Genomic DNA, 21,660 nt, shown 5'->3' with positions numbered 1-21,660 from the left:
TATAGGCTTAGAAATCTGGGAGCTCCAGGCTAGAAGGTGAGACACTCTCATTGGAAGGGTCTAAGGGTATGTCTACACTACCCCGCTAGTTCGAACTAGCGGGGGTAACGTAGTCATCCGCAGTTGCAAATGAAGCCCAGGATTTGAATTTCCCAGGCTTCATTTGCATGAAGCCGGCTGGCGCCATTTTTAAATGCCGGCTAGTTCGAACCCCGTGCCGGCGGCTAGACGCGGCACGGAGTAGCTAGTTCGGATTAGGCTTCTAATCCGAACTAGCTGTACTCCTTGTGGATTAGAAGCCTAATCCGAACTAGCTACTCCGTGCCGCATCTAGCCGCGCGGCACGGGGTTCGAACTAGCCGGCATTTAAAAATGGCGCCGGCCGGCTTCATGCAAATGAAGCCCGGGAAATTCAAATCCCGGGCTTCATTTGCAACTGCGGATGACTACATTACCCCCGCTAGTTCGAACTAGCGGGGTAGTGTAGACATACCCTACATGAGAACTCATTTGCTGAATTGTAACTGTGGAGTAAGGGGAAGATTTTATTACAGCTCCTCCAGATTCGTGCCAGCATCATCGACCGAGCTCCAGAAGCAAATCTGAATCATTGAACATCTTCTGAATAACCAGATTCAGAAATGGGCTCCCAGATCAACTTTCTAGTGCTTCCCATTTCTGTTTGGGTCACAGATGCCATGTGGCATTGCTTATTACAAAGAAAAAGTCTGCCATTGCCTGGAAATGGGTGACAGGAGAGGGATCACGTAAGGATTACTTGTTGTTCCCTCCCTCTGGGGCATCTAGTACTGGCCACTGTCAGCACACAGGATACTGGGCTAGATGGACCTTTGGTATCAGCCAGTCTGGCTGTACTTATGTAAAGACGACTATAATTTGTACTGCACCTTGCACAAAACGGTTCTATAATTGATAACTATAAGCAATAGCTCCCAGATAGGAATCAGGAAGTGTAGAAATGCCGGAATGTTAAAAATACATGTAAAAAACCTTTCATCTCGGGATTTTGTGCCTAATGTTAGGCTTGCCTTGGTCTATACTGCATCAGAACAGATTCATCCATCTCTAATCATTACCCTTAATTAAAAAGTTCTTCCCTAAGCAGCATCTGATTGTGTGGGAAGAATTCAGATTAAAAAAAAAACCCTCACTAGAATATCCCAAGGGAGAAATATTCAGCATTGAACTGGCAAGCTGCTGTTTGCATGGGTAGTTGCCCTGTTATTGGAATCCATCTATCTCAACAGCTGAATGCAACATTCTTTCTCTACTCTAGCAGCTTGATGTTTCCACAGTCAATTTTGAAATCTTCACCGGGGTTTCAACTGTTAGGCTATGTCTACACTGGGAAGGTTCAGTGACAAAAGTGTAAGTCGCCACATGTGAAAACTGGTTAAACCAGTTTTTCTGCCGCTCACTGTCGACATTTCAGGGCCACACCGACAGTTCCCCTGTTGACAGCCAGGGTAAAGCCACGTGGCTGAGAGTCCCACAGGGCAGTGTTGTGGGAAGGCAGAGCTGATCCCTGCGCTTCTTAGGATTCCCTTGAAGCTCTGTGAGCTTTCTGTTCTGAGGAATGTCAAAACAGCACAGCTGCCTCTCCGGCCCTTCCCCCTTCAGCAGCAGCCTGCCTGTCGCTGTGTTCCTAGCAGGACAGAACAAGAGCACTCCAATGATTTGATCTTTGCTTGTTCCCCAAGCAGAGCAGCTCTCTCAGCTGTCAGACACTTCCCAGAGCTTTGAAAGGGGTAGAGGACATGCCAACAGGGCAGCAGAGATCACAAAATAATGAACAGAGCCATCAGGGCAGGCATTGTGGGTACTTGCAGAAGCCAGTTCCGTCCATCAAAAAATAGCAGAGTCCACACTGGTTCTTTGTTGATAATAGAGGGAGGGGAAAAGACAAAAGTCCCTCTCAGGGGTGGAAGGTTTTGTTGCCAAAACTGGGTGTTTTTCCCGACCACCGTTGCACTGTAGTGTAAATGCTCTCATTGTTTTGTCACCAAACGGCAGCTTTTGCTGACAAAACATGCCCGTGTAGATAAGGCCTTACACTGAGCAGAAAAAAGAAGAGTGTGTTCTCTGGTTTGCCAGGGATAGACCAGCTTCCAATGACTGAAGAGAGGGTAACTGGTTTTCAGTTTGACACTATATCCCGGGCAGGTCTCTCTGCTTCTGGCAGGAGATCCTAGGAAGAGAATCCAGGGGAGCACCCCAGACTTGTTAACACTTACCTTTAAAATGGATCTTCTCAGCAATGGGAAGATGTCTTCGGTTATGTCTACATTATGAGTGAGGGCATGGGTAGGCGAAGGGCTGGGGGAGGCGTGTCCTCAGCCCTGCCCCCACAGGAGCCAAGCCCCTTCTGTCCTGTGCATAGCCCCAGCCTCCCCAGCCCTGGAGTACAGGGAGGTGGATGCTCGAGGTCAGCACCACTCCACCCCACTACGCTTACAGTAGGCGTTCTGAGGACGGACTCTGGGTGGAGCCAGCCTGGAGGCTTGGGAAGGCAACGCTTTCCCCTGCCTCGCATACCCACCGCCTCGAGTGAGGGAGGTGATTCTCCTGCTTGCGTACATGTATTACAAGTGCTGCCATCGAGCGAGCGTTGCAAGTAGAAATACCTCATAGCATGGAGTGTGGGGAGGAAGACAGCAGAGGCCTGGCTTAAGTATGCCGTGTACAACCCACCTGAAGCTGGCCCACTCCCCGCGACTCAGCCGTGTCCCTGCTGCCACAAACCTGGTGACTGCGGCTGGGCTGCTCTTTACCCTTGTGCTCAGCCAATACGTGCGCAGTGGAACGTGGCACAGCCTCAGCCACCTGAGGGAAGGCCTCGCTGCTCTGTGCGGCAGCCATCTAGCAAAGGAGCTCCACTTTGCCCCATGCTGCAAATGTCCCTTGCAGCACTCTGCAGAGTGCCTTCGGGAGGGCCAGTTTTTGCTTGCCAGATATCTCCGCCCAGAGAGCCTGGAGATTCTGGGTGTCCCAAGCCCGCCACTGACGGAGCACAGAAGTCAACTCCCCCGGCGTGACTGGAACGACAGCAGCACCGATCTCGCCCAGCTTATCAGCTCACATTTATAATCCACTGGGACCAAAGGGGACTTGATCGCCCGGTAGGAGACAGAAAAGGCTACGGCTGCACTTGACTGGGGCAATGCATGTGAATCCGAAAGGAATAGGAATGGGAATGGTTAACTGGTGGGGGCCTGAGGCAGTTGCCCACTGACTGTGGGCAGGGGGTTGCTCCAGTCCCATAGGTCCCGCTGCAGGAGAGGGGCACTTCAGGCAGCTGGAGCAGCCCCTGTCTGCGGCAGGCCCAGCCTGGGGGCGCCGCAGGTGGGGGCTGCACCAGGTGTCCGAAGAAGTCCTGGTCTATGGCAGAGGGATTGCTCCAGCCTATTTGCCTACCCACCCTTTAATCAGCTAACCAATTAAACATTATATTGACCAATCGACGTAACGGGTTAACCAATTAAACGAGATATTGCATCCCTCGTAAGGAATGATCGTGCTTAATATGTAGCCTCAGTCCATTTCCAAGCAGACTGTCTTGGTGTGGAAATGGAACGAAAGGGCTAAGAGTCAGGGGATTCTCTTCGCACACTGAAAACCTCCAAGCTGGGCAATGCAGTGGCGCCATCGGAGCTGACAAAGATGAATCTTTCGATATTCGCCCATTCACCGAAGCTGCGTTTTCTCATGCTCTTTGCTCTAGAGTATCGTTGCTCAAGATAATTTCTTCCAGGGTTTCTCTCACAATCAACTGTGAAAAATCAGCCAAGCAGCCAGACAAAATGGCTCTTACCCTTCCACCCTTCTCTCCGTTGGCTCCTGGGAATCCTGGGAATCCGATTGAACCCTAGAGGGAAATAAAGGAGAGAAGAAGGTACAATGAGCTCAAATTGGCACTGGTCTGACCTACTATTTCAGAACGAGGGCTAGCTCTTCGGCTGGTGTAATCAGGTGTAGCCCCATCGACTACGATGGAGCTAAGTGGATTTATGCCAGATATGCATGTGCCTCTCGGCTTGCGCAATGCCCTGATCCAAATTCCTTTGCTGTTAATTGGAGATCTGCTTTCAACAGGGTTCAGATTGTGGCCTGTATGATCAGTAACTCGGTTTGCATTGGGATTAGACCATATGTCCCCTGATCCTTCCAGGTTAAAAGGCCTGTAGAGCAGCTACTATTGGAGACAGTGACAGATCCAAGTCACTTTTGAAAATATCACTAGGCATCTCTGTGTATCTTGAGATGCCTCCGTGCATACAAAAATCTGCCCCCCCTTGCCTACATTCCTTTTGCAAACAATGCTCAAGCATCTGGAAAATGTTACCCCTCCTCTCTTCTTTTCCAATGCAACTGTATAGAGAGTAGGTGCTGCTGTTGGTTTCCGAATGTGTGTTGCTAAAAAATGCACACAAAAACAAACAAACCCAAAACACCCCAACAAAACCAAAAACCCACAACAAACACAAAATGCAAATTAAAGAAACAGGAAACCATCTTTTGTGGTTAATTATGTCTCCAGTGTCAAGCAAGCCTGGTTTTTCAAGCAACGAACATGAATAATAAAATATGATTCTTAGGGAAACAATGTTAACAAAAACGCAAGTTCCCAAAGCCTCCGGGGCACGATAAAACCTGGCTGCAGCTTTTATTCTATGATGAGGAATTCTCAGTTTTAATTTTGAAAAGAACATTTGACGACAGCGCAAATGAAGGTGGGCGTGTAGAGGAGATTCAGCGGATGCCTGCAATTCTGCAAATGGTTCTTTTATTTTAATTTCAAGGCAACTTTGCCTCATTAGTTATTCTCTTTAATTAATTAGTTAACCGTAGTTCAGAGCTTTGAAGATGTATGGCATAATATGGGAGCTAAGTTATATTATTATGACTAACCTAAAAGTGCATGAGCAGTTTGTGGATTTCTACATATCAAAGGGTTCCTGCGGAGCCCTACAGAGCGATGGCCCACAGTCTTTTCATTTTCCAGTCCTGTTCCAAATGCTTCACCCCCTATATTAACAGAGACCAATGTAATATCCCAATCCATCATTCAAGCTACATGAACTATTTACATCAGGTGAGGACCTGTCCCTTTTTATTTTACGTTTGTAAATTTCTCCCACAATTCCAATAATTTGTAAGGTGCTCCCCAGTGTCCTCTACTTTCTGGGGAAGGCTGTGCATGAAGAGTTAAAAATATATGGCAAGACCTGCCTTTCCATTGCCTTGTACTTCATGTGGCCATTTAACCTGAGCAAAGGGATCTCGTTTGCACTCATTTGGTACCCCTTTCATTGACTACACAAGGTAATGGAGAATGAGGCCTGTACAGCTTGGGGCCTCTCATTTTACTCATGTGAACAGCCTCTAATGATTTCCTACTGGTTAAATACTTCGGATCAGTGGTTCTCAAGCAAGGGGATACATACCCCTGGTGATACACAAAGGTCTTCCAAGTGGCTGAATCAACTCATATAAATGTTTGCCTAGTTTTACAACAGGCTACATAAAAAGCACTAGCAAAATCAGTACAGGTTGAAACCTCTCTAGTCCGGCACTCTCTGGTCCGGCAGCCTCCGTGGTCCGGCATAATGTTAGTTACCTAGATAGCCACTTATTATGGGTCTGACCAAGTTTCCCATAATCCTACAAACTTTGTTTCCAGCCCCCAGTCCTGGCTCTCAGTGTTCTGTGTTGTTATTTAGCTCTAATTTACCCCTCAATGTCTTCTAAGAGCCCAGTAAGCAGTGGAAGTGTTGGTCATGCTTCTAGACAATATTGACCTCCCTTGATTCAGCAAATTCTCTGGTTCAGCACCAGTCAGGTGCTGGACTAGAGAGGTTCAACCTGTACAAACTAAAATATCATACAGATAATGACTTTTTTATATTTCTCTGTATATTACTGTAAGCCATCTGACTTAGTCCTGGGTCCCAGACCTATGTTCAGGCCTGTAAATAAATATCTACGGGTCCCCTTCAAACCCCGGGCCCTGAGTATAAAGTGGGCCAGGGAAACAAAGACCAACAAATAGCAGTTCCCCAGTTCGTAAGGCCAATGCCTGGGCTCAGGATGGGGCAGCAAAGCAAACACAGTCCCACAGTTAGTAAGGCCCTAGGCCCTGGTTCAGGGTGGGGAAGCAAAGTAAACGCAGTTCACAGATTACGTAGGCCCCAGACCCTAGTGCAGTGGGCCACTGGCAAGAGAGAGGGGGAGACTGCCACCAGGTATGTGGGCTGATGGGACAGGCCATGTCTCACCTTATTCCACCGCGTCCCAGCCCAGGGCCCTAGCAGTGGCATCCCTGGCTGCCTAGGGTCAGCAGGGATCTGGCCCGCAACACGCTGACACCCTACAGTATGATGAGGTCAGACTAACGAGGTCAGCCGGACTATTGTCGGCCCCCTCCGTCAGGGTAAAAAGGATTTCCTCCTTGGTGCGGGGACAGTCCTCAGCCTCTGCAAGGTCCTCAGAGCCCTCCTGGTTAGGGAGCTCAGGGCAGGTCTCCGCTTCCTCTGGCAGACCGGGAGCCACAACTCGGGAGAGATTCCCCCCTGGTTAAATCAGTGGTGCTGGACCGATTTCATACAGGCAGAGATCTTGCCTTGTAGGCTGATAGTGATATGAAAGCAGAGTTCTTCCCATTTCCCACAACTTCTCACTGATGATATCGGCCGCATTTCTGGAGATGCATTTAACAATAAAACTTTTAAAATTACCTTTGGACCTTGCCTTCCTGGATAACCTGGGAGCCCTGGAACGCCGAGTTTTCCCTGTAATGTGATTAAAACACAGAATTGAGGGCCTATTTTGTGACCGTTTCACTACACCATCTTCAATGGCAATCTTGATTGTATATGTAGATTCAATAAAGGTTTGCATCATGCATTATGCAAAAGGAAACACACCAAGCTTAAAAGTAGGTCAGTCTTGAGAGGAGACCCTATGAATGCAGGGACACTGATGGTATTTAAGAGCAGTGGCACTGTCATCAAACCCTTTCTCCACTAGGAGAAGCCTGCAGTGTGATTAGGAGATGATTCCTTTCACTCCCTCAAAGCAGTTCAGGAGATCGGGTTTTTTCTCCCGTGTGAAAAATATTTCAACAAAACCCCCCAAATTGATTTTACACAGAAAACTTGCCCTAATTCTTAATACTGTCAAGTCAGGGGGAACAATTACAATCAAAAACCTCAACATTCTCCTCTCAAACCATTTTTTCATAAAAAGTTTCGTTTGCAACAAAATCTCTCTTTTTTTTTTTTTTTTTTTTGACAGAACCTTGTGACCAGCTCCACTCTTATGGTATGGAATTACCTCAGTGGGTACATCTACACAGCAACATTATTTCGAAATAACTTAGTTCGCGTCTATACAGCCGGCAGTTATTTCGAAATAATGTCGAAATACTGTCAAGCTGGAGGACTTCTTACTCTGACTCCTGTAACCCTCATCGTACAAGGAGTACGGAAAGTCGGAGGAAGAGGGCTCCCTTTCGAAATAAGTGCTGTGTACACGCTCCCAATTGCGAAATAAACACGCAATTGATGTAGCTCAGTTTGCGTAGCTTATTTCGAGTTAAGCCCTGCAATGTAGACGTACTCAGTGTGATCCTAGATATGAGACAAAGTGGGTTTTAATCCACAAAAGCGTATGCCCTGTTCTAAATCTGTTAGTCTCTAAAGAGCCACAGGACTCCTCATTGCTTTTAGAGATGCAGACTAACACAGCAACTCCCATGAGGATGCTCAGTGGTTTGAGCATTGGCCTGCTAAACCCAGGGTTGTGAGTTCAATGCCTGAGGGGACCATCTGGGGCAAATTTGTCAGGGATGGTACTTGGTCCTGCTGTGAGGGCAGGGGACTGGACTTGATGACCTCTCAAGGTCCCTTTCTGTTCCATGAAATTGGTCTATGTGAATATGCCTCTGGGGCAAGTGCTTCTGTGTACACCAGAGATATCAAACAGCCCCACACCCCAATGTCTTCAGACAAAACACAGATCATCCCCAAAACCCATTGTACTCCCTATATCTCTGAAAGAAGTCTCAATCTCCAGACTCCTCCATCATCAACCCTCCCTCTGTAGACCAGAGATTATCCTGGGGAAACAGGTTGGTGCAGCCCCCTGTAAAACAGGGCCGGTCCTGGCCTTTCTAGTTGGCTTTGACTGGGCACTGAACTCCTGTTTTAGCATGGTTACCTTTTCCCCAGAAGGGCCAAGAGGACCTGGATCTCCATTTGGACCTCCACGACCTTTAGGGCCTTCGGGCCCATCCTCACCCCGTGGGCCGGGAGGACCAATTTCACCCTGTTGATCAAAAAAGGAAGTGACGATGAAGATGGCAGCTCATGCAGTCTTGTGCGTCAGGGCAAATCCCCAGACGCTGGCTGTAATGTACACACAGCTATGGTCCGGTTCATCCTGGTGTCACTAAAACAACTCATGAAGAAGTAAAATCTTTACTTGGTCACCGCTCCGACCTGACTGTTGTGCAGTAAATTACAGAGTGTTGTTAAACCAGACGTGCTTTCTTCACTCACATCGCCCGGCTATTATTTCCCATCACAGAAGTCTTTCCCTGCACTCCAATTATTCTCTCTAACTCCAGCTCCCCTCCACTGAAATAGCTTTCATTAACTCTGCCTTCTAAGAACCTTTATTTCCACTTCCTGATCACCAACCTCAGGGTTTCTATGCAGGCAGCCCCAGGGAGGTGTTGCAATTTAGGGCCAATCTGAAAAGAAGCTGCAGAAGACTGGCATGAAAGTCTCCGTCTGGAAATGGCTGCAAAAGTCAGGCTATGGAACTGGCTTGGCTATTAGAATGAGCACTTCTGATCACCATTGTCCTCCAACCACTAAACAGAGACGTCATTGTCCCCTGATACAGTTACAATCGAAGTTTTCACAGTGGAAACACGCAGTCGGATTATTTTGCTTGCGAGTAACTCAGATAATAGCTTCCTATTTGTCTGCAAAATTCTCAGGTAGCACTCATCTGCAAGCAGCATGGTATGTATCGGAATAAGCAAATAAGGGACCTTGCTCGCAAGCGGGAGGGACTGTGTGAGGTGAAAGTGGCTCATGCCGACCTTAAGCGTGGTCTGCTGCCAGGTGAATTTCATCCTCAAAAAGAAGGAAGGTGGGTCTGGAGGAGCTTTACGGCATTAACCCAGGGTGATGCTGAGATGATGCACAGAATGCGGCTCACGATGTGGCTCCGTGCTCATCATAAACACCAGGAGCGATGGAGGAGTTGCTTTGCATTTTCACAAGTCGCCAAACGAAGCACGAGTTTTTCTTTTAAATACGCCACAAAGTTCTGTTGCCTGTCTCACTCAGGGCTGGCTTTAGGACCGGGCAAACTGGGCCCATGTCCTGGGCACCCTCCGGTGAAGGGCAACTGGGCATGGGTGCTGCTGGGTGAAGCAGGTAGAGGATACTAGGCAGGATATGCTGGAAGTGCAGGGCTGGGGTTGGGGGCGCAAGGGGAAGGAAAGTGCAAAGGGTTGGGATGAAGGGGGCATTGTGAAGAGGGTTGGAGGAAAAGGCAGCACAATGGTAGAGAGCACAGGATGGGGGTGCAGGGGTTGGGGAGCCCCTGGGTGCAGGGGAAATGGGTGGTGCTATGCCCACAAGGACCAGGGGCACCAAAATTCGCCCAGGGCACCATTTTCCCTCCAGCAGGCCCTGATCTCACTCCCGTGTGCGTTCTCACCCAGTGCCTAAAACCTATTGAGGAAACACGAAGCTAAGACGTGCAGTATTGTTCCGAAGGGCATGGCAAGAATGGCTCCGTCCAGACACCGGCTGTGGCACGGTGAGGGTGGCACGCGAACAGAATGATTTCCTCACTGGCAGATTCCTGCATAAGGGCGCGAAGCAGCTGCTGCCTGAATCTTTGCGTTTGTTTGGGCTGCTGATCCTAAACGCTTTTGATGCCAGGCAATGTGCCCTGCTGCTAAAGATACGTGCCTAATATGAAACTAGGCCCCGGGTGGTTTTCATAGCCCCGTTCTGACTTCCACTGGAATGAATGCCTGGTGACTTCAGCCTTTGTTCCAACGCTATGGAATCAAAACCAGCTTAGCAAAGGACTGAGATGTAACATAAGTGTGTGGGGAGGGGGGGAGAGGAGAGATACTGGATATAACTATCTGATCCGGCAGGATTCTCAGGCATTGGGGCTGCCAGCTTGGGCTCTATGTTACTACTAACTTTAATTTTACTTCTGAGATGGGAATCAAGAATTTAGAATGTTATAGCCCCCTTGATTCCAGCAAGTCTGAGGCACCAGGGATCCCTGTCCAGCCGCTGAGTGTAGAGGGTGTGACAGTCTCATCTCGAGCCAAGCCAACTTTCTGCTCTTCGCTGAGCGGATCTCATGAAGGGACGCAGGAGGAAAGGTTACGAAGATGCTGCAAGCAGTTTGCTGCCTGCAGGACACCCCTTCTCAGGACACCGGTGACGTATTCCACCCTGGGGCAGAATCTCTATATCCCAGGTACTTAACAGGAAAACACCAACAAGAAAAACCTCCTCGCTCTCATTTTCAGCTGCAATAAAACGGCCGCTGGGTTCCATCCCCAGAGAGGCCTGTATTTCATGGCTGCACAACCATCCAGTCACTTAGTGTTCATGAAGGGCTTCCAAAGCCCTGCCTCCTATTACTATGCTGAGCGCTTCTCTTCATTATGCTGAATGCTCATCTCTCTCAAGAACCATCCTCACTACCGGAGGCTGATTTCAGCCAGAGCCAGCATGGAAGCCCCCATTCCAAATATACCCACTTTCTCCTGGAGGAAGATTCATCCGGCACACCAGAGCAGCAAGTACTCACCCGGTCTCCCTTGATGCCCATGTCACCTTTGAAGCCAGGGAAGCCATCTTCACCCTGTTCGAGAGGCAGAGAAAACACAGATGATTGTCCTGACACAAGCCCAATATGCAAAGTGCTAAGCTGGGTTCTGAGCGAGGGAAAGAATTGATTTTACCTCCTTCCCCCCCCAATTCACCAGCTGGAGCAGAGCTGTCAATTTGTGCATCCTTCCACAGCTTTCTATCACTCTTCCAGTGCTGGAAACACCCCTTCCCTCACCCACCATGTCACCGCGTCCCACTTCCCCCCGTGGCAGCACGAAGGCAGCCTTGGTGAAACTCTGAACCGGGGGGCACAATGCTCGTGTATTTCCATTGAATCAGAGCATCGCCAGAACTGTGGGAGGGCAAGATGGGCCCACTAGTCCTCACGCCCACTGTATACACCTGTGCCCGGCTAGAGGGCTCCAGAGGTCTTCAGTGCACTCAATCGAAAATGTAAGAAAGAACCACAGTGAGGACAACATGTCCAGATAACACAGCCAAGCTGTAAGTGCTCAGGTTACTACCTCCGGGAGCAATCATATCAACAGACAACTGTAATCCCACTGGAATTACAAAGGCATGTTCTCCAACAAACCACACTTTGGCTCCCAGTAGAGATCAATACTGGCAAGAAAGTATTTTAAAGAATAACGGTTTATTTTACACCATCCTGCCAAGAAATCTCAAGGACAGCCGTAATATTTCTTCCAGCCAAGAAGGTTTAACTGCAGAACTCAAATCGATACTGTATCAACTCCTAAAGCAACACCAGGACCGACAAAAACACAGACACGGTAACCAAAAAATAACTCCGGGTTGTGGAAGGTCCCCTGTGGCTACCGCCTTGCCTCTAATTGCCAGCCCTGCTGCTGCTGCTGGACTATCAGATATGAGAAAAGAAAGTGGGGACATTTAGGACTGGAACAGCACAGCGATTCTGCATTTCCTGATATTGCTTTGGGAGACCACAGATATATCCCTGAAATAGAATCCACATTTTTTCTACGTACATTCTACTTTGTCAATTTCCTTCATTCCACAGATTGTACAAGCTGCTCCAATGACTGATCTAGGCAGTGTATTCCACACACTGTCTTCCCTGGGCTGGATTCTGATCTCTGTTCCCCAGACAGAAGTCACAACGAATTCCATTTACACCAGTGGAATTTCCGCTGGCTAACAACAAAACCAGAAGTCCACTCCTGGGCAAAGGCTATAAGATGAGAGCTTAGGCAGCTGCCCAGGAGAAATTCAGGTGCCGCCCAGCTGACTGGCAGAGTGCCCACAGCTGGCAACATGTGTTTCTATTAGTGGTGCACATCTGCACATGGCTCAGTGCACATAACATTTATTCCACATATGGACGGAAAACATTAGAGGGAACATTGGATCCAACCCTGGCAATGCAGGTCTGCAAAACTGCACACATAGGCAGGGGGGTAACTTACCTTTTCACCTTTAGTGCCCTTTAGGCCACGAACACCGTCTGCTCCCTTGGGGAGGGGGGAAAAACAGAAGCACATTAGAATGTTACACCTGCAAAGGCAAAGTATGCATATAGCCAGAGCTGGGGGAATCATTCACGACAGTGAATTTTGCCTCATTCGATCAGCAAATTGCCCTTATGCAGATTGTGATTGTCCTAAATGTGTTGGTGGTTTAAACTTATTTGCTGAATGATTTTCAGCCTGCAGCTCATTTGTAAATCCTTGCTACTCAACACTGGAGTGGATTGGATTGCACAGATGGAACACGTGCTATGTCTCCATTCCTAAATCGGATGAGTGTAAGTGTTGGAATCAAGTTTCCGGGGAGAACATTCATGATGGGAAGCTTAATGTCTGAAAAGATTTCCCAAAATAATCACTTCAAAATAGGCACTTTTCACCAAAATCTCCTGTCCAGTAAATCAAGATATTCGCTAAGCTCAAACGGGTTACAGACACTGCTGAAGTAAATTCATTTGAAATATGCTGAACATGCATTAACAACTTCTTCCTTTATGACGCTGTAGCATTCACCCAAAAAGTCCGCAGATTTCCTGCTCCTTCTTTGGGGGGGTGACATTCACCTCCATTGTGCATTAACGGTAGGGGTGAATTTCACCCAAAGGAATCTCTACACTGCTGCTGGATATGTGCTTAGGAACAGGGGTAGACACACATTAGTTCCACTCAACCTAGTGCACTAAAATTAGTGGGATTAGTATAGGCAGGAGCTTGGGCTAATTGCCTGCATGCAGACCTTCCCAGCATACTCGGGTGGCTAGCCTAGGCCACCTTGAAGCCCTGAACTCTACTATTATTAGCCTATTCACACATCTGTCTACCCACACTGGAAAGCGTGGTCCCCTCCGCATCCTCCAATAGGTCTGGACAGACATCACCCCACCACAGCCAAATGAAAACGTTCGGCACCATTTTAAAACCACCTCTTCACCTGTATCAAGATCAGCGCTCTTCTCCTTCATGCTTGACATTCGTGCCGTTTATTATGGCCACGATTTCGGAGAAAGGCATGATGAGGAGCGAACACTGGCTGGCTGGCTGGCTGGCTCTCCACGAAGACTCAGTTTGCCAAGTGCCCTCTTGTGGCAGAAACACATTATGCTCCCTGTCTAATAAACTCAGCACAGCCGTCCTCCCTCCACCGCCCAGCCGGCTTAGAAACCAGGATAAATCTTTAGCACAGCTAGGATCTAAAGCAGCATAATGGGCATAACCTATGATTGTCTCAGTGTGAAATGACATTGAATGGACACTCGGAAGCTCTCTGCTACTTAATCAGCCCCCAATAACTGAGACCCTTGGCACTAAATGGACAGCACAAAGAAGGTGTAATTTTCCCAAAGATATTACTAGTCTCAGGATTCAAGAGACACTGTCAAGTATTATCTAGCACGATTCTCCTTTCCCTGCAGTTGACTTGTCTCCTTGTTTTCTATTATCCTGTACTCAGTACCTAAGCCATTAAGTCTAATCGAAAAGCTGCTGACACCAAGATCCATGACTCAGAGTCGGGAAAGTGTGTGTGGGGGGGACATTAGAGATTGGAAATGAAAACATGCAGCAAATATAAAGTTAAAACCAGAAGGCGAAACCATGAAGCCTTGGAGTGCCTGTCTATTATTAATGCATCACCGCCGTTACCAATTACATTAATGCAGGTCCACAACCCCATTTTCTGAACCAGTGGTCCTGTACTGAATAAGTAGAGGTAAGGGGAACAGAACTATAGAATGAGATGACTGATTGTCTGGGAGAGGGGCTACAATCTAGGAAGAATGCCTAGGAAAACTGGAGAACAGAGTGCTGTCATGCTGGACCGGAGCTGTGGACTGGCTGCCCATGCCAATTCATCTGATGAAGTGGGTTTTACCCACGAAAGTTTGTGCCCTAATAAAACTGTTCGTCTGTAAGGTGCCACTGGACTCCCCATTATTTTTGCAGATACAGACTAACACCGCATCCCCCCTGAGACTGCATCATGTGCCCAACAGTGGCTGGTACCAACTGGTTCACAAGCAGATGAAGGAAACCCTGAAATAGGCAGTTAAGGAATAACCTGCGCCTGGGGAAATTTTATTTTCCTAACCTCTATCACTTAGGGCATATTGACACTATGTGGAAGATCGACACTGCCATAGTCGATCTTCCGGAGTTCGATTTAGCTGGTCTAGTAAAGACATGCTAAATTGAACTCAGAGGGCACCTCTGTTGGCACCATTACTCCTGCTTCTCACACGGAGTGAGGGAAGCCGACGGGGTGTTTGCTCCCATCAGCCTCCCACTCTGTGGACGGCGTGGAAACGCATGTAAGATATGTCAACTCCTGCTACGTAATTTATGTAGCTGGAGCTACTTATCTTGCTTCGACCTTCTGCTTTAGTGAAGACCAAGCCTTTGAGAAGTTAGTTTCTGTCTTGAAGTAGCGGTGAGGAGTCCTGTGGCACCTTAGAGACTAACTGAAGTGTAGGAGCATAAGCTTTCGTGGGCAAAGACCCATTTCGTCAGATGCATGTGGTCTTTGCCCATGAAAGCTTATGCTCTTACACTTCAGTTAGTCTCTAAGGGTATGTCTACACTATCCCCCTAGTTCGAACTAGGGGGGGTAATGTAGTCATATGGAGTTTCAAATGAAGCCCGGGATTTGAATTTCCCGGGCTTCATTTGCATGTTGCCGGGCACCGCCATATTTAAATGTCCGCTAGTTCGGACTCCGTGCCCCGCGGCTACACGCTGCACGAACTAGGTAGTTCGGATTAGGCTTCCTATTCGAACTAGCTGTACGCCTCGTGGAACATACCAAAGGGTATGTCTACACTACCACCCTAGTTCGAACTAGGGTGGTAATGTAGTCAACCGGAGTTGCAAATGAAGTTTGGCACGGAGTCCAAACTAGCGGACATTTAAAAATGGCGGCGCCCGACAACATGCAAATGAAGCCCGAGAAATTCAAATCCTGGGCTTCATTTGCAACTCCGGTTGACTACATTACCACCCTAGTTCGAACTAGGGTGGTAGTGTAGACATACCCTAAGGTGCCACAGGATTCCTTGCCGCTTTTGCAGATTCAGGCTAACACGGCTACCCCTCTGATACTGTCTTGAAGTAGGATTTCTACCCATGCCAACTTTTTGGATTTATTTATGCATGGATATTTGAATCAATCCACGCTAGGGCACTGAAGAGAATGAAAAGGGAAAGAATGAGTAGTGAGTCCAAAGAATATGCATCTCAGGAACATGATGTATTATTGCTAACTACCTGCTTGACTGTGGCAACTAAAAGCCCTGGTTATGAACCAGGGTCCCATTGTGCTAGGTACGCTACAGAAAACAAAAGAGATGGTGAAAACACAAAAGAGCTTCCAATCCCAGTGTCTCATTGAGGGGGTTTCAAGCACATCCTTTACTTGTCCCTCCTACACACACATGCCTGTGGTAAGCATGGGATCCTGCGCACTACATACAGGGCACCACAGAGCCCAGCATGAACCAAGAATGTAGCCTGTGCCGTTTTTTGGTTTGTATGACAACCTCATTGTAGAGCTCCGCTGTGGCTGCGCACACCCTTCCCCCTTTCCTTTTGCTGTCCTGCACATGCATCCGAGGTTGGAATTTTTCCCTTCATTTGTAATAGATTATTTAAGTACATACCAGATTAGTTTAGGTGTGCGTGGTCATGGCATGGGGCAAAAGCATAAAATGTTACAAGTTGACCCTCTGTAGGCCGGCGCTCTCTTCGTCGGCAACATCTGTGCTCTGGCATGATTTTAGTTGGCCAGATGTTCACTTATCATGCGTGTGGCCAAGTTTCCCACAGTCCCATAAAGTTTGTTTCCAGCCACCAGTCCTGGCTCTCAGTGTTCTGTGCTGTTATTTAGCTCTAATTGGCCCCCTAAGAGTCCAGTAAGCAGTGGAAGTATAGGTCATGTTGATACACAATATTGGCCTCCCATGATTAGGCAAATTCTCTTGACCCTCCAGTCGGGTCCCAAGGTGCTGGACTAGAGAGATTCAACCTGTGTAGCAGTGTGTACAGGAAATTTACACAGTGACTGCATGCATTACACCTAGGTCTAGCCGGTCCAACTGCTTCACACATCCCTGTCTGGCTGCTCACGCATGATAGCCTAAGGACATAGGAGGAGATGCTCCGGACCATAATGAAGTCTGAAAGCCTGCCCATACACAGCTGTAAATCATTGCTGTGATTTCACCTTTGGTCCAGCATACTCACTGAGCTGCAGGGGATTGATCATGCTGTGTGTGTCTGTCGAGAGACTGGAGAGTATCAATATAGTAAGACAGTCAATACTAATGGATTTTGAGATCTCATTCTCAGTTGGCTGCTGTGGTTTCTTGCGGCTTGGAGACTGCATGATCTACTCTGAGTTCTGAGAACTTTGTGAGACAAATTCTACCCTTGAGAGCACAGGGCTCACCCGGAAAGGGGAAAGCCGGATACCAGGGACTGGCTGGAAGGGCAAGGCGGAACGTTTAAGGACTGAAGGGCAGGAAGGTGCCTTAAATCTGTGTCCCTTAGTGCTTGCTGCTGATAGCAGGGGAGGGTGTTAAAGATTCCAGAGGGGTAGCAGTGGTAACTCCATGTGGTCCTCACATTACAATAGGTACTTTCCTCTTCCGGTCCCCTCACCTCCTCATCACTGTTGGGGATGAGCCACATCCACATAGCACTGATGTCACACTTGCATCTCTGTACCCATTCCTTTTTTTTCTTTTATTTTCTCTGCATCTGAGGAAGTGAGTTGTATCTCATGACAGCTCATGCCCTAATGCGCTAAAAAATGTGTTAGTCTTTAAAGTGCCTCTGGACTCCTTGTGGTTTTTGGTGTTAAAGGTGTGACCATCACCTGAGACTGGCCAACCAACTCCCTTTGCCTATCATTCAAAGCACTGAATGATAGGCAAGCCCTTTCCTATTTCCTGCCTTGCTTAGGTAAAGCGTCAGAAGCTTCTGGCACACGGATTTTCCCTCAGGAAAAGCAGGCTGGGATTCCACCACAGGGAACACACATCTCACAGGTGTACTGTGCAATGGAACGCTCATATCCACAACAAGAGTTCCTTAATCGTGATTTTAATTTTGCCACAGATATATTTAATGTCCTCCCCCAGCCCACCCTGCATGCAAAAAAACACAACTGAATTCAAGTGCAGTGAATTCATACAGCAGGAGAGAATTCCGATCCAGGTGGACAAGATCTAATTATTTATGATGGCATGTCTCAAGAGAGGCCCTGTTCTCTGATTCTGAGAACTGAAGCCTTATTCAATTAATAGCACGCTGACTGAGGAAGCCGAAACATTTTTTGGTAAACACTAAGATTTGTGCAGACGACACACTTTCTCTGTATCAGCATAATGAGAAACAGTTCCACTTTAGCAGTAAGCATAATAGAAAATCATTCCTTAATGGACCACTAAGCCTCAATCTGCTGGGCTGAAAGACATGAGACGAAAACATGCTTTGGTTAAATAAATCTAGTTACATTTTTGGAAATGGAAGAGCGAGTGGCTTTGTGCTGCTGGAAAAATGTACGGAGGGCGTGAATCATTTTTCACTTCATCTTTCGCCTCTCATCCAGTATTTATATCCACGAGCATGAACCCCTGCAGTTTCACATGAGGGGGGAAGCAATGTATAGATCAGCGGCAGAGTTAACAGATTTTGATGCAGGACGCAAGAGTCAGACTGGCATGGGGCAGAAAATACCCACCAGCGTCTTATCAATGCATGCATATCGCAGAAACCAGGAGCAAGCTGAAGAGTTGCAATTCAATTCAGTGAAAGAACATGGGATGGGAGTTTAAATAACACTGCAGAGAAATCTCAGCTTCAAATCACATGGTTTCAGTGTGCTCTTGGGGCACAGACACATTGTGTTGTGTTTTAAAATTGGCTTGCTTGGTTTCATTGAACGGTCACTGCTTGTTCAGACCTTCACGTCCAGGATGAGATTTGTTTTGTTTTGCCGTTGCAAGTTGTGGTGATGGAACTGTGCCCTGTTCAGAGGGACTAAAAATCCATCTGAAGCTCTTCTAGAAAACAGCAGTTAGATTTCCACGGGCCTGAGGTGATACGTCAGGCCAAAGGAATTGATCAAATGATAAGTATGACTGAACACTAGTGCTTCGGTGGTTCTGCTAGACTCCCCAGTAAAACATCTGTTTCTTCTAGGCTCACATCTAGGTAACAGATCTGCCGTGGGCATCACCAGGGGTGAAAGTAAGCTGTACCCCAGTGTAGTGCACCAAATTGGCCGGCTGGCGGTGGGGCCTAAATCCAGTCCTCTTCCACCCTCCCTCACCCAAAGTTGAGGCCGGCAGCTGGGACCCTGGCGTGCGGGGCCACCTGGAAAGCCCTGGGCATGTGGGGCAGGTAGAAAAGCCCCAGGAGCACAGGGCTGGCAGCAAGGACCCAGGTACATGGGCTCAGGAAGGAAAGTCCCAGGCATGTGAGGCAGGCAGCAAGGACCCAGGCACATCAAGTCAGCAGGAAAGTCCAGGGTTCACAGGGCCAGCATCTGGGACCCTTTTCTGCAGGGCTGGTTGGACAGTCCCAGGAGGGCAGGGCTGGCTGGAGAACCTCGACTGGGCCAGGATGCTGCAGCATCCCACCCACCCTTAGCTCCCTTGCCATGCCAAATAGTGCTGTCCACACAGTTCCCATTTGGCTGGGAATAGGAGCAGCACAGGACAGGGTCCCTCAACCGGGACTGCCTCAGCCCCAAGCCTCCCATCCCGCACTCTACTCTACACACCCCCCCAAACCCCTGCCTACACCCCTCCTGCACCCCACTCCACATATCCCCAGCACCCTGCCCTTAGCCCCTCACATACACCTCCAGCCCTCTGCCCTGTGCCTCCTCCCCCCCACACACCCAGTCCCTTGCCTTCATCCTGTACCCTCTGCTCTGGGCCTCTCATACACTCCAACCCTGACTCATACACATCCCTGCCACATCTCCAGCCCTCTGCCTTGAGCCCCCCACACTCAGGTAGCTCTCTCAACCTTCTGAAATAAAAAACTGGCTCCAATGCAGTCCAAGAACTTATTGGGATAATCTGTGCCCTGCTGTGTTAGTTTCCCAACGTATGTCGAGATAGCAGAAGTCCCCAATCACCACCAAACCCTGCGCTTTGGATGATTTTGTTAGTTCTTTTAAAAATGCCTCATCCACCTCTTCTGCGTGAGTAGGTGGTCTGTAGTAGCCCCCTAGCATGACATCACCCTTGTGTTTTATCCCTTTTAGCCTAACCTAGAGACTCTCAACAAGTCTGCCTCCTATGTCCATCTCAACCTCAGTCCAGGTATGTCTATACTAGCCCCCTAGTATGAACTAGGGTGGCTAATGTAGGCATTCGAACTTACAAATGAAGCCCAGGATTTAAATATCCCGGGCTTCATTTGCATTTTCCCGGGCAGGCACCATTTTTAAATCCCCTTAGTTCGAATTGACTGCCCGCGGCTACACATGGCAGTCAGAAGTTAATCTGAACTAAGTCCTTAGTTCGGATTAACTGTTACTCCTCCTGCGTGTAGCCGCGGCAGTCAGTTCAAACTAAGGGGATTTAAAAATGGCACCCGCCCGGGCTTCATTTGCAAGTTCGAATGACTACATTAGCCACCTTAGTTCAAACTAGGGGGCTAGTGTAGACATACTCTCCAAGTGTATACATTTTTAATAATACAAGGCAAAACCTCCTCTCTTTTCCCCCTGCTTCTCCTTCCTGAGCAAGCTGTACCCTTCTATACCAATATTCCAATAGGACAGTACCTGTAAGTTACTTTCACCAATGGTATCAATCCATATTTTGTAGTAATGCTTATAGGTATCCTTCAGACCAGAGGTGGAGAGCCTATGGCCCCTTGGCCAGGTCAGGGCTCCCCCCACACTCCTGGGGAGCTCCAGTGCTGGCTCCCTGATGTGTGTGGGTGTGTGTGTGTGTGGGGGGGGGGACCCTGAGCCTCCCAGGCCAGAACAAGGCAAGCTATGGGCTGCATCTGGCAGGGGGTAGGAAGCAGCTCTGCACTCTATAGGGAAGCACTCTCTACAGGCATTGTCTACTGATACTCCCATTGGCTGAAAATCACTGCCAATAGGAGCAGTAGGGGTAGTGTCTACAGAAAGTGTGTCCCTGAAACACGCAGAGCCGTACAGTGCCACCTGCACCCCCCCCACCACCTGCACCGGTTAGGCACCCCATCCTTTGCCCCCTCATGCAACTCTTCTCCTGCCCAGACTCTACACCGCTAATTCACTCCTGCACCCTATTTCCCATTCAGACCCTGATTTCCTACCCCCAGCCCACTCCTGCACACTGAACCCCTCATTTTTGGCTTCATCCCAGATCCTAGAGGGGGCCCATGAAATCTATTACTCTCTACTAGCCAGATGAATTAATATCCAGCCCTGGGAATCAGCCCTGACCCTGGGCAACCTCCCGCCTCCTGCTCCCCCTCCTCCCCCGTGGCTGGATCTTGAGGGGAATGTCCTTTTTCCTGCTTCTCAGTTGGGGGGCCAAATCCAAGAGGGTTTTTTTCTCTTTTTCACTTTGGGGCCAGGTCAGTGTGTGTGTGTGTGTAAGGGGGGAGGGGGCAGTTGCTGGGTTGTTGTTTTTTTGGCATTTTTGCTTCTCATGTTATCACTTGTGTATGGCCCCCAATTGGTTTTTCTGAGGGTCAGTGGCCCCCTACCCCCCAAAAGTTCCCCATCCCTGCTTTAGACTCATCTATAATGCCTGTAGGTTTCTCAACTAAGTGATTCGCCACTAGTCTTTTAGCTTTCTTCCAACTCTGTTGCTGCTCTATCTCTTCTACATGACCCTTCCCTAGTTCCATTTACACAGAGCCAGAGTGGCCAACTGTGGCTACTCTGTCTTTATAGCCAGAGAAAGATTTGCTAAGAGTAAGTAGGAGAAATTCCTTATGAGAGGCTACTATGAAACTCAGTGAGATCCAAGATAATCTCTTCTACCTCCAACACAAAATCCAGAGTCAGAAATAAAGACATAGGTCTGTCGTCCTTGCCTTCCCCATTTTCCTTACCTTGACTCCACGAGGTCCTGGATATCCAAGAGGGCCCTGAGGTCCAGTTGGACCCTATGGTTTAAAAACAAAGACAAAACAACATTAAGTTACAACAAGGCTGGAATTGTTTCATAAACTGTCCTGAACTGCACAGGAAAGCTTGTGGCTGGCTGACTAGAAGGCATATGGGAGTCAGCTGTGCT

The 21,660-nt window shown here is 48.3% G+C and overlaps 1 protein-coding gene across 2 annotated transcripts in view; it reads right to left on the bottom strand.

Moving 5' to 3' along the window:
* COL5A1 (collagen type V alpha 1 chain) overlaps positions 1-21,660 on the bottom strand; it is a 317,689-nt gene that overhangs the window by 76,310 nt on the left and 219,719 nt on the right. For both annotated transcript variants that reach the window (XM_075905279.2, XM_075905278.2), the window contains exons 27-32: positions 21,476-21,529; positions 12,350-12,394; positions 10,879-10,932; positions 8,239-8,346; positions 6,756-6,809; positions 3,833-3,886 (exon numbers count right to left, since the gene is read on the bottom strand). In XM_075905279.2, the coding sequence (XP_075761394.1) occupies positions 3,833-3,886; positions 6,756-6,809; positions 8,239-8,346; positions 10,879-10,932; positions 12,350-12,394; positions 21,476-21,529 (369 nt within the window). The remainder of the gene's footprint in view (positions 1-3,832; positions 3,887-6,755; positions 6,810-8,238; positions 8,347-10,878; positions 10,933-12,349; positions 12,395-21,475; positions 21,530-21,660) is intronic.

Source organism: Pelodiscus sinensis, chromosome 23 (assembly GCF_052426305.1).
Source record: "Pelodiscus sinensis isolate ZL-2025 chromosome 23, ASM5242630v1, whole genome shotgun sequence".
NCBI classification, from domain to species: domain Eukaryota; kingdom Metazoa; phylum Chordata; order Testudines; family Trionychidae; genus Pelodiscus; species Pelodiscus sinensis.
This window is presented reverse-complemented; position numbering and strand designations above follow the sequence as displayed.